At 40.4% G+C, this 12,579-nt stretch overlaps 1 protein-coding gene across 12 annotated transcripts in view; it reads left to right on the forward strand.

Moving 5' to 3' along the window:
• The window catches only part of mamo (maternal gene required for meiosis), a 530,597-nt gene that overhangs the window by 453,337 nt on the left and 64,681 nt on the right, over positions 1–12,579 (forward strand). For 2 of the 12 annotated variants that reach the window (XM_065229303.1, XM_065229304.1), the window contains exon 8: positions 8,658–9,360. The exons of the other annotated variants lie outside the window; for them this stretch is intronic. In XM_065229303.1, the coding sequence (XP_065085375.1) occupies positions 8,658–9,360 (703 nt within the window). The remainder of the gene's footprint in view (positions 1–8,657; positions 9,361–12,579) is intronic. 12 annotated transcript variants of the gene reach the window in all.

The raw sequence follows: 12,579 nt of genomic DNA on the forward strand, positions 1-12,579 counted from the left end.
TCGAAAAAGTAGTGTAAATTTCTGTTCAATATGATGCACATAAATGGAGCGTCACATATCATATACGTTTACATTATATATCATGTAAATTTCTGACACATCTCATGCAATGTAGCAAATAAAGGGTGATACGGTCAAAATTTGGTCAAGGGAAAACGCGTGTAAATCGGTGAAATCGTTTATTTAAAAAATCAAATTAAATTTCTTTTTCAAGTTCAATTAGTATAAAATTCAGGAAAAATATTCAGTTAGGCTTCCGCTTTTCCAAATCCGAATTGCCGGGCCTTACGCTTGACCCCTGCCATCAGATTTTGTACAGCCACCTTGTCCACCTTCTTCGCCGCAGAAAGCCAGTTTGCCTTGAACTGCTGCTCGCCCTTAGCAGTTTTTTTTGGTCTTCTTTAGGTTCCGCTTGACAATAGCCCAGTATTTCTCAATTGGGCGGAGCTCTGGCGTGTTGGGAGGGTTCTTGTCCTTGGGAACCACCTGCACGTTGTTGGCGGCGTACCACTCCATGGCCTTTTTACCGTAATGGCAAGATGCCAAATCCGGCCAAAACAGTACGGAACAACCGTGTTTCTTCAGGAAAGGCAGCAGACGTTTATTCAAACACTCTTTTACGTAAATTTCTTGGTTGACAGTCCCGGAAGCTATGAAAATGCTGCTTTTCAAGCCACAGGTACAGATTGCTTGCCAAACCAGATATTTCTTTGCGAACTTTGACAGTTTCATGTGCTTGAAAACATCTGCTACCTTTCCCCTTCCTTTTGCCGTATAAAACTCCTGTCCCGGAAGCTGCTTGTAGTCGGCTTTGACGTAGGTTTCGTCGTCCATTACCACGCAGTCAAACTTCGTCAGCATCGTCGTGTACAGCCTCCGGGATCGCGCTTTGGCCGTCGTATTTTGTTTATCATCGCGATTTGGAGTCACTACCTTCTTGTAAGTCGATAGTCAGGCTCGTTTTTTGGCTCGATGCACGGTTGTAGACGATACACCCAGCTTATTTGCGGCATCTCGGAGAGAGAGGTTAGGGTTTCGCTTGAAACTACCGGCAACTCTCTTTGTCGTCTCAGCGGCTTCCGGTTTTCGAATTCCCCCCGATCCAGACTTCCTGGCTGTCGACAAACGTTCCCCAAACACTTTAATTACATTTGTAACGGTTGATTTGGCAACTTTTAGCGATTTTGCCAACTTTGCGTGCGAGTAGCTCGGATTTTCGCGATGCGCGAGCAAAATTTTGATACGCTGCTCTTCTTGCTTGGACGGCATTTTGACAACTGAAGAGTGAATTCCAAAATCAAAATAGGAGCAACATTCTACACACACACACCTTCAAAATGAGGGGTGTTCAGGTTTTTTAAATGCAAAATTGAAAGAAATACGTCAAGTTGATATTGACCAAATTTTGACCGTATCACCCTTTATTGTATACAAAAGCCCATCTTTGTAAACAACATTTTTTGAAAGTTGCTCGGTTGCGTGAAATGAAATACAAGTCTACGTGAATGAATGTTTACATCACAATTAAAATTCAGAATTTTTATCTGTGTAGTGTTGAATATTCAGTCTGTGCAACCTCTGGTTGAAGACGGTGTCAATTGTCTTGTCAACTTTGATGACAATTGCATGGAGATTTTGTCAATAAAGGAAATACAATCCGGAAGAGAAATCATAGAAAATTCTTATGATGAAACTTAAGGAGTATGCTGATACGAATCGTGAGAATAATTTCAATGGAAATCTGTCCAATGTTTCTATCCAGATTAATTTTAATAAAATTTTAAGCGCAATTTCTGGGAGACTTTCAAAACCATTTTGGCAAAGTACTTGAGTACTTAGGTAATACTGAAAAGGATTTTTAAACAATTCTGACCTTACCTACAAAGCAGTTTTAAGGGAATTTTCGGATAAGTCTGAGAAGAGTGTGACGGTCATTCTGAAGAGTGTACCAAGAAAATTGTTAAGAATATTTTAAGAATTTCATAGAGAAAAATGGACGCAAAATTGAACCAATTCTTGGGAATTATTAGCAATTTGAGGGAGTTGTGGGATTGGAGAGTGATTTATAAGAGATTACACGAGGTAATGCCATAGATGATGATGATGATGGTCCCACCTCTTACCCCAACAAAGGTTTGAGCTGGACGATTTATCTTTAAGATAATTATATATGACATTTTAACCAGGTTGGCAAACAAAATCGAACTGGTTTCAGTTACAGATATAAATTCCCTCTAGAGTTTACAGTTGCTTCACAGCGATATAAATGTGGAAAAGCTCAGGCGTCCACCTCTTAGTTCGCCTTTTTGTCCACCTAAAATATTCATAAGTATTACAAGCAATCAAGAGTTAATGAACAATCAACAAGGCAAGTCATTAATATACATAATAAATAACAGGGCCCTAATACACTTCCCTGGGCACTCCAAGGTTATTCCCCACGGGACTGGAAACAGAATCATTAAAAACAGTCCGTTGAGTTCTGTCAGACAAATAGCTTTCAAACCATTTATATGCAGTACTCGTAATTCCAAAGCGCTTGATTGATCTTAACAATAAGGGCCTAGAAATTGTTTCAAAAGCGCGGCTCTCGGCGGTAACTCTAAGACCAGAAGGTCCCGAAGAAACGTGCTCAACTTGTTGGTTCAGCTCTAGTACTATCTTCGGTCCCAAGCTAATCGATGCACCCGTTGAAACATAGAAAAATCCAAGAACCCCTAATTTCATCTGTCAAATTTTCATAGCGAATCAAAACAAACATAGTATAGTACTGGAATTTCGACAAGAATGGGGTACGCTTGAAGATGTACTTGAGACCAATAGGCTAGTCAAGTAGTGAGACAATTTAAAATCGATAGTTTTCACCGGTTGGTAATGCTAAGAACTCTTAGAATGTTACTGGACAAGTTTAGATATTTTCAAGATTATTTTAGGAGAATATAGAAAAGAAATATGATGGAATTCTAGAATGATTCGAATTGAACTTTAAAAAAAGGCGAAGATATCCTGTGAAGAGTTCGAAGTAAATTCAGACTAACAAGTAAATTCATGATCTGGGACGCAGGAAAAATATAAATTCAGTAATTAAGAATCATTGGAAGATCCTGAGACTTCAAGAATGAAGCTATCAGACTTTCATTTCAGTAATATAATTATTCTTTGGCATAAAATTATTCGTAATGGCCATGCGAATAGTGGAGTTACCCGTAGTTTAGGTAAACTGTGTGTGAGTTCCACGATGTTAGGCTTTGATTTCCACTTCAGCCCGGTGATTTTTGCTTCAAAATAAAATTGCCTACTGATCTGCTGGGTTTTGGGTGTTGTATGATGTCTCCCTTAGCTCAGTCGATAAAGGCGCAGCTACAAAGCAAGACCATGCTGGAGGTGGCTGGGTTCAATTCCCGGTCCCGGTCTAGGAATTTTCCGGGTTGGAAAATTTCTCGACTTCCCTGGGCATAGAAGTATGATTGGACTTGCCATACAATTATACCAATGCAAAAATGGTACAGGCATCGAAAGCTCTCAATTAAAAACTGTGGAAGTGCATCTGGAACACTAAGTTGAGAGCATGCAATAAGCTAATATGCGATATGCAATAAGCTTGAAATGCGAAGAAGAAGAAGAAGATGATGTCAAGAATTAAACTGTTAATCTGATCAACCTCAGGTAATATTAGAATTATTTAGAACTAATAAAATCTTTAAATTCTGGTACTGCATCAAATGGTAAGGACTACATCGGCTATTAGTTCAAAAAATCCATCCCATCAAATTTCCTTGATTCTTTGCTTCTCATTCTTTTTAAAAAAGTTACAGCTTAAAAAACAATTCTAACCGTATTTTCTGCTGTTTTTTACCCACATTTAACTCAATTTTTTAAATGTTGCGTAATAGATATTTGAACTTTTTGGGCACACTGTGTCAATACTTTTCAACTTTTGGATGATTTTAGTAATGCTAACAAGCTATTTGCTTTATTTAATTTATTTAAACATGTAACTTATAACCATTCTAGTACTTTAAATAAATTCCATTATGACCATTCTAGTACTTTAAATATAACCATTCTAGTACTTAAAAAAAACAGTATGAGTGACATACGACTAGAATAGATAGTCGCACTGGATGGATTCTTGATTTTGTCGTGGTGATCTTGTCGTGCGACAAGAAATTGTTGCTTCCCGGAAGACCCCTTTTAATGTATCTTGTCGTACGTCAATGACAAACGCGACAATTCCCAAGTCTGGTTCCAGACCAACTTTTACCTATCTCAATTCCCCGTATTTTTGCTGAAAAGTACCAACAAGTCAAATGCAGTAGAAGATTTTTCACTGATGGATCACGCATTGATAGATCCACTGGCTTCGGTGTCTTCAATGAATACTCAACCGCCTTCCCGAACCTTCAGGAACCTTGTTCCGTTTATGTTGCTGAGGTAGTAGCAATCAACTTCGCATTGGGGATGATTTCCGACATGCCCACAGACCATTACTTCATCTCTTCGGATAGTCTCAGTTCGATTGAGACTATTCGGTCGATGAAAAAGGTAAGGGAGCAGATGAGTTTGCTGGTCGAAAGATCATATAGGATTACCTTTGTATGGGTCCCCTCACATTGTTCAATCACAGGCAATGAGAAGGCAGACTCTCTCGCGTAGGTGGGCGCACAACAAGGCGAAATGATGAGTTTTTCCGACTAGTACGTCAGAGTTCTCTTCTAAGTTGGTAAAACGATTGGACAAGTAATTCTCTTGGGCAGTGGTTACATTCCATTACTCCAAATGTTTCTTCGAGAGCGTGGTTCAAAGGTCTGGATGTAAGTCGGGAATTCATTCGCGTGATGTCAAGACTTATGTCCAACCACTAGTCGCACATCTCTACAGATTAAACCTAGTTGACAGAAATATTGGTAGACAACCCTTCCCTGGAGTAAGAGATGTATTGGGAACCTGTGATCATCCCTACATGCAGGCGATCTACGAATTCCTTTGTTTTCTGATGTTAGAGTTTGAGATGACCATCCCCTCCTTTCCACACATTTTCCAGCCATTGTGTCCCAGTCTTATTATCCACCTGCTTCTGTGCTACTTGCCCCTAACCAGCCAGCATTTGGTCAACCGTTCGAGAGTAGTATCTGAAGGAGGCCTGTTTCCTACCTAGCTGCTTCCAATCGAAATTTTTATCCATTAACCACGAGCCCGCCACGAGTTATTGGTCCCCAATACTAACAGATTTACTGCTGTTAAAACATTAATTGAAAAATTACAGATTTTTGGCTCCGCAAAGTGTCACACACGACTGAGCCTAGTAAATAAACAAACTAATTAATAACAAATATTTACCTGCATTTTCTTAAATTTTATCAGAGGATTGGCAAAAAAACACCTTGCAGTATGTACAAACATGGAGTTCGAAAGGAAAATCGAACAGTTCATGAAATTCACTGAGCTTCCAGCAAAATGAGCATGTTTGCTGAATGTACAGTAAAATTTGCTTTTGCTGAAAACAAACCAGCAAATCATTTCGCTGGAGCTCGATTTCAAAATTTGGTGTGTACCGTTTTAACGTTCAAGTACCAACATGTCATTCTATTCTCAGTATCGATAGCTTTGTAAACTGACCAATGTCGAAGCAATTTGCATACTTCATCCAACTGAAATTCGCTTGGCTATAACAATCGAATCGAATTCCCCGTTTTCAAAACCCACACACTCTAGAGACCCGGCGACTTGCTTACTCAGTCGCAAATTATCTTCCAAGAATTCACCGAACGTATAAAGTATAGAGCTATGCATGTAAAGAACCTTTTTCGCATCGCGTTACATCCAACGCAGCAGCACCACACATTCCTCGAAAAACATAGGTATTAACTAACTAACAACAACGACGACGACGTCGAAAACAACAACAACAACGGTAATAGCAGAAAAGCAGTAGCGTCCTACGCGGAAACCGGTAGCGCACGCACATGGAATTCCCGGAAAGCCACCGAAGTGCAACCTATGCATGTTGGGGAAAAAAATCTTCTCGCTCTCCGGTCCCTGTGCACTGCTTCCCTTGCACTTTTTCCGTGCAGCCGGTTGTTCCTTGAGAAAGGAAAAAGTTTCTCTTTGGCTTTTTTTTTCACCGATTGTATGGAAGTGCTTTCTCTGTTTCATTTGATGTGTTATTGTTGCTATTATTACTGTTTCATTGTTGCCTTATAAATAATACGTACCTGTGTCGTTGCGTAGGATTCTCTCTGGTTTCGTGGAATGCCACTGCAGCGCGAATCGCGTGCACTTGCAATGGCATGCACGCACACACACACACACACGCACACACTCGTCGCTAAAAAACAAACAAACGACTGTGAGAATGAAGTAGTCAGTGAAAACAATAGAAGAACGAGAATCGCGACTCGACGACGCACCGACGACGCTTGACGCCCACCTTGGTTGAGTTCTTAGAAATTCCGATTGCCGGAAAAAGCGGGAGAAGCCCCCGAACAAACGCTGTATTAAATCTACATGTTCCTACATATATGTTTTTACCTTTTTTAACTGTGTACCTTAAATGTGTTTCTCTAATTGTAAATATCATATCAATTTCTACTGTGTTAAATGTGTATATATCTAGTATTTTCGTAATTTTTGTGTGTATTTTCCCGATTCTCTTCAGTAATACAGTATGGTGACAAACAGTTTGTTTTGTTTTTAACTCATTACTTGATTTACTTGTTTCTCCTTTCGAAAACCAAAAAAAAAAACTATGCAAACTTTTTGTTTCAAACCTTTTCGGCAAACCAAAAAAAAAACAAAACAAGATAGCAAACATTTTCGGAACAAATTTTAAGTATTCGTTTATTTTTATTAACTGTCAAGAAGTTGATCTCCGTTTTTTGAACATGGCTGTGCTAAACATATTTTTATTCCAAGTGCATACAGAAGTACGTTATTATTTGTTTTTCTTTTCAATTGACAAAATCATTCTCAAAAAAAAAAAGTGAAACTCAAAATCCAATGAGTACAAAATTTCGGTATTGTTTTAGTTCTTATTCTACCATCGAGTGCATTTTCCATTTATTATCAGATGTTTTTTCTCTCATATATCAAGTTTTTTATATCGAATTTTTGTGTATATACCTAAGCAGAATAAAAAAAAAACAACAAAAACAACCACAAAAAATCCTCTCTGCAAATGGGAACAATTGATATTTTTGACAAAATTTTACCCACGGCCCCTCGGGAGAGAGCGTGCCCTGTAGGGAAAGAAGGTTAAGATCCGTCAAGCAAAAAAAAAGCAAAGCAAATTCGGAACTGACCTTCTCTCCTTCCGGCACTTTCCCCCACCCCGACTCCTATCCTTCCTCACGGAAAATAAACCAACAACCGAATCGGTCACTAATCAGTCATTCAGTCAAGTCAACAAAAAAAAATCAACCGAATCGAGCCTAACCAAAACGCCGTTGCGCTTGCGCTTCTGAAATCCTAAAAAATAACAAAAAACAAAAACAAAATATGCCCAATACAACCAGACAAAAATCGAATTTCAACTTCTTGAAAAAAAAAGACAAATTTTTGGTTATTTACAAACAAACAAAAAAACAGCAATGCCAAAAACGTAGAGGAACAACTGCGAAAACAAAACAAAAACAAAAAAAAACAGCTGAACCTAGGTTAAACCGAACTATCTGCCCGAGCCAGATTGCTGCGGCATCCGCCACTTCCTGGCCTTGTGTTTCCGTTTAAAAAAATTAAATAAAGTTCTTTTACCCGGTTTTGTTTGTTTACCTTATTTCGCTCTCCCCTGTTGAGTTGTATTTTCCGTTCACATATCTCTTACTTTCCTATACTGCCTCTATCTCTCCCTAACGAAGCAAAGTTTAATCCAATGCGAACATATAAGAAAAAAAACAACACATTTTTGCCTACCATTTCTGAAACCGTACTTAAGACAACAACAGAAAATCAAATTCAACCGAGCATTCCTGTTCATTTTTTTTTTTTTTCCTATTTCGGAAACCGGTAGCGAACGACAAACATTGGCAACACCCTGTGTCAAGCAAAACTTTGTCACACTACCTCCTTTATTAAAAAAAAAAACACACTAGTCGATAGGATACCCAACCAAGCGAAGCGTCAAATGTCACTTAGCTGTCGGATTAAGTCGAAGAAGAAGTCGTTCGTTCATTCGAAAGCAGTCGGGAGAAACAATCGAAAGGAACCGATAGTTCGCATAAAGCCACTTTCTGAAACTTTCAACCAACCTTCTCTAACTAAATAGCCGCTGATGATGATTTTCCGCACGAGCGTGTAACTTTTCGTTAGAGAGAGACAGAGAGAAATTTCTCCAAACACGTGACGTGGGAGACGTGGTCACGCGCGCTTCTCTTGTTCTCTTTTTTTGATTTGTTTTGTTCCGTTCTTCTTTCTTTTTTCCAACAATTGGAAAGTTGTTCTTCCTTTGTTCTTACTCTTGCGACATGTCTCGATTTCCCGGCGATTCTTCCGCTAGTCTCGTTTTCTTCCGTTTATGATTTCGATTAACCAATAAATATTAGGACTGCGTTAGCGTTTTACCGAGTACAAAGACCTCTCAAAAAACAAAAAACAACAACAAAAGCAAAACAACAACAGTAGCAAAAGAAGTTGATGTCCGATTTTTGTTTGGTTTGCAGGAAACATCAGAACCGCACGCCGCCAGCGGTAGTATCGTTGGCGGGGGCCTCTGTCCGATCGGTCTCGGCGGGCCACCGCTAGGGCTCGGTAGCGGTAGTGGTGGTTCAAGTGGTGCTAGTGGTCCCGATCAGGGCGGTCCAATCTATGCGTGCATGTACTGCGGCGCGACGTTTCCCCACCAGAGCAAACTGACCCGGCACATACTGTCCCACTCGTTGGAGACGCTCAAGTATCGCGAAACGCCCCTGCACATACACCCGTCGCATCTGGCCCTGCTCCAGCAGCAACATCACGAACTGGCGCAGCAGGCCCAGCACCAGGCGGCGGCCGTAGCGGCAGCCGCGTCCCTGGTCCAATCGTCGCCGTCACCCTCGCAGCTATCGTCGCCGCACTTTGCACCGCACCGGACCGGCCCACCACTGGATCAGCTCCTGGAGCCGCCAGATGGTGCCACGCCGATGGAGCTTGAGTTTGCCGCCGCCGTCGCCGCACAGGCAGCCGCCGTGGTATCGGGCAATGCGGCCGCCGCCGACCAGGGAAACGTGGTGCTATGTAAGTTCTGTGGTAAAAGCTTTCCGGACGTGTCGTCACTGATAACGCACCTGCCGGTCCACACCGGTGACCGGCCGTTCAAGTGCGAGTTCTGCGGTAAGGCGTTCAAGCTGCGGCATCACATGAAGGACCACTGTCGGGTGCATACAGGTAGGTTGGATTCATTATTTTTATTGTAGTTTTGACGTTGAGGTTGTAATCCAAGCGAATGAGTTTTATATGTGGTTTAGCGTTTTCAGGGGCGACCTGAAAATCCTCATCATCCCGAAGCTACCATTTTCATCATTTGCAGGTCCATAAACTAGGTGCATGATCAAATGTCTAGTCGAAAAAAAAATTGAGGTATAGGCTTGTTGTACTGAAATGTACACCCAACTGGGGAATGTAATATTGTCTTATGGTGGTAAGCTCCAACCGGTATTATCCTCGGATTAAATCCCGATCAAAAATGTTCAGCTGATTTGATGTTGACACCAGAGTTAATCCACACGACTCTAAGCAAGCATTTTGCAGATCATCTAAACAGGACCGGGATTAAAAGTTAATCCGAGTTGGATCTTACCGCCATTATGGCGGTAAACTCCATCGAGGATAATACGCGATTTTCAAAAATCTGCATTCAATCTAAATCCTCGATTCGGTAAGCACCAAGAGAGGATTTAACTATGAAAGCACGCATCCATTCTCTCTCGCATTGCAAAGCATTGTAGAGAGTGTCTATACACGGTTAGAAAAAGTACCCAAAATTAAGTTCTTTTCACTCATCTCGGCACTATAGTGCAGGAACCCAAAAGTAGGTAAAGCGGGTCAAAATAATTTCCATTTACTTATGTGCAGTTCGTATGGAATTTTCCACTGGCTTTTTAACCAAAAGTAAGTTAGTTGTACCCAACAATAGGTAAATATGATTATACTCAACGTTGGGTTCCCACACTTTACTACCCCTGTTGGGTGGTTTTGCTTCTCCGTTTTTGACAACATTAGAAGGAGAAAAGGAGACAAACTAGTCAAAAGTAAGTAAAATTTAACTGACCGTTGGGTACTTTTTTCTTACCGTGTAGACTTCCCTGATGTTTGTGAATTACACAAATAATATTAGTGCAGAACTTTGGGTAAATTCAAAGGTTTTCTTGCACTTACACTTGTAATTTACCCAAAGTTCTGCACTAATACTTATGCATTTCACAAACGTCAGAGAAGTCTATGTGTGAGTGTATTCGGTCCCAGCAAAACAGTTCAAGCTGAACAATGGAATAGGTCCTAAGTAACATTGACAGATTCTCTTCGTCGACTTTCTCTTTGCATCCTCCCGGCCATGTTATCATTATCAATCTTCTAACATGCCTAAATCGACAAGAAACGGTTCTGTACCCAAGTAATTAACGAAAGAGAAAGTAGATGAAGAGAATCGATCAATGTTACTTAGGACCAGGCATGAAAAATCATTTGCATTCATTTCGTGCATTCATTTACATTCATTTGCCTCTAACTTTTTCCTTGAACAGCATTCCGCAAAACCGCAAACATGACAAACCAGAGTGAACAGAAGCCACTATTGTTTTTCAGTGAATGTATTTTACATTCACTGGAAAACAGTAACAAGTTCTGCCCGCTTTAGTTCGCGATGCATAAGAGATACAGATTTGAGTTATGAGCAAACTGTAGCTAATAACAAAACCTACAAAAGTTTTGTACATCATTTTGCGGAATGCTGTTCATGAAAAAAGTTAGAGGCAAATGAATGTAAATAAATGTATGAAATGAATGCAAATGATTTTCCATGTCTGCTTAGGACCTAATGCATTGTTCAGCTTGAGTTGTTATTTTTTTCAGATTGTTTCTGGAGCAACAATAGACTTCTCTGACGTTTGTGAATTGCACAAGTATTAGTGCAGAACTTTGGGTAAATTCAAAGGTTTTCTTGCACTAATACTTATAATTTACCCAAAGTTCTGCACTAATACTTGTGCAATTCACAAACGTCAGAGAAGTCTATAGAACCGGTCCCATCAGCAATTGTAAACAAACCATTCTAAAGCCATTTCCTCACAAATCGAAGGCCACTCACGCAAACCAACAGCACCATCGGGTATGGGGAAAGTTTCCTCTACACGATGATGCTGTTGGTTTGCGTGGGCGCCCTTTGCTTTGCGAGGAAAGGGCTTTAGAACGGATTTGTTGCTCCAGAATTTTTGTTTTGCTCCAGCTTCAGGAACAAATTTGATTCGACCTCTTCGGCAAACATCGGGATGGTTTCCGTCCGGGATTATTTGCAATGAGCTTAGATTCCACCGTATCAAGTTGCCGCAGCTGGCGTTTTACTAACGAACCAGAGGGCGATCCGCGGGGCCAAGGCGAGAAGACGGTGTCATCTGAGATGAAGAGACGGTGGCAGAATAATACACATAACTTCCCTCTACACAGCAAAAAATTAATTTTGATATCGCATCAAAGTGCATGCCCTACAATCGTGTCAAAAATATGGTGTAATATTACTTTCCAAAAAGGACGAAATTATCATTAATACAGTGCATTAACTGACATTACGCTGCTTTTACTGCATTTGTTTATGTTTGTGGCCATAAACATTACATGAAATTTTCGACATGATTGAAGTGCATCCTCTTGGATGTAACATTAAAATTTATATTTTGCTGTGTACGTCGCTTTCGAAGTAGAAAATAAAAGCTGGTTTCCATGTTGCTATGGAACGAGCTACTCTTCAAAGACTTCTACCTGCAATTCCAGTAGCAATATTTTCGGTATCTTGCCGAGAATTCCGCATAGTTCGATTCGATGTTAGGTTAACTTTTCGGAAGTTCCAAAATGTCCAAAAGGTTCACTTTGAATCCATGAAGATCCGTGAGTTTTCGGATGTTCCGTGTACTTCTCATAGTTTCCGTGTCTTTCTTGGAAGCTCCGTAAACTTCTTTTAATTGATGAAAGTTTCGATAAGGTTTCCTAAAGTCTTATAAAAATCCATGAACGAACAGTTCCAAAGTTCCTTGAACCGTAAACAGTATTCTATGCCGAACATGACGTAGGTGAAAGGACAGGTATTACCAGCTGATGAATTATGAACTTTCATGAAGACCGGTTTCACCGATCCACCCAGAGGATTAAACTCGGGATTAAATTGCTGTTTGTTGCCTCTCGCTTGTGTGCACTTCATCCTCCTCGGGTAACGACACCAGCTTTAGGGGTCAATTAAATGTCTTGTGGTACGGATTGGTCCGGCGGATTGCTCTCAAGTTTTTTTTTTTTTTTGGGGTTCTGTGAGCTCCTGTGTGCAATTTTTGGAAATTAATAAAGCACAGGTTCCTTAAGGTTGCCTAGAATTCTATGAAGAAGCGTGATATTCCTTGTTCC

Source organism: Ochlerotatus camptorhynchus, unplaced genomic scaffold (genome assembly GCF_037179485.1).
Source record: "Ochlerotatus camptorhynchus isolate MF236.1 unplaced genomic scaffold, CSIRO-AGI_Acam_v1.1 ptg000313l, whole genome shotgun sequence".
NCBI classification, from domain to species: domain Eukaryota; kingdom Metazoa; phylum Arthropoda; class Insecta; order Diptera; family Culicidae; genus Ochlerotatus; species Ochlerotatus camptorhynchus.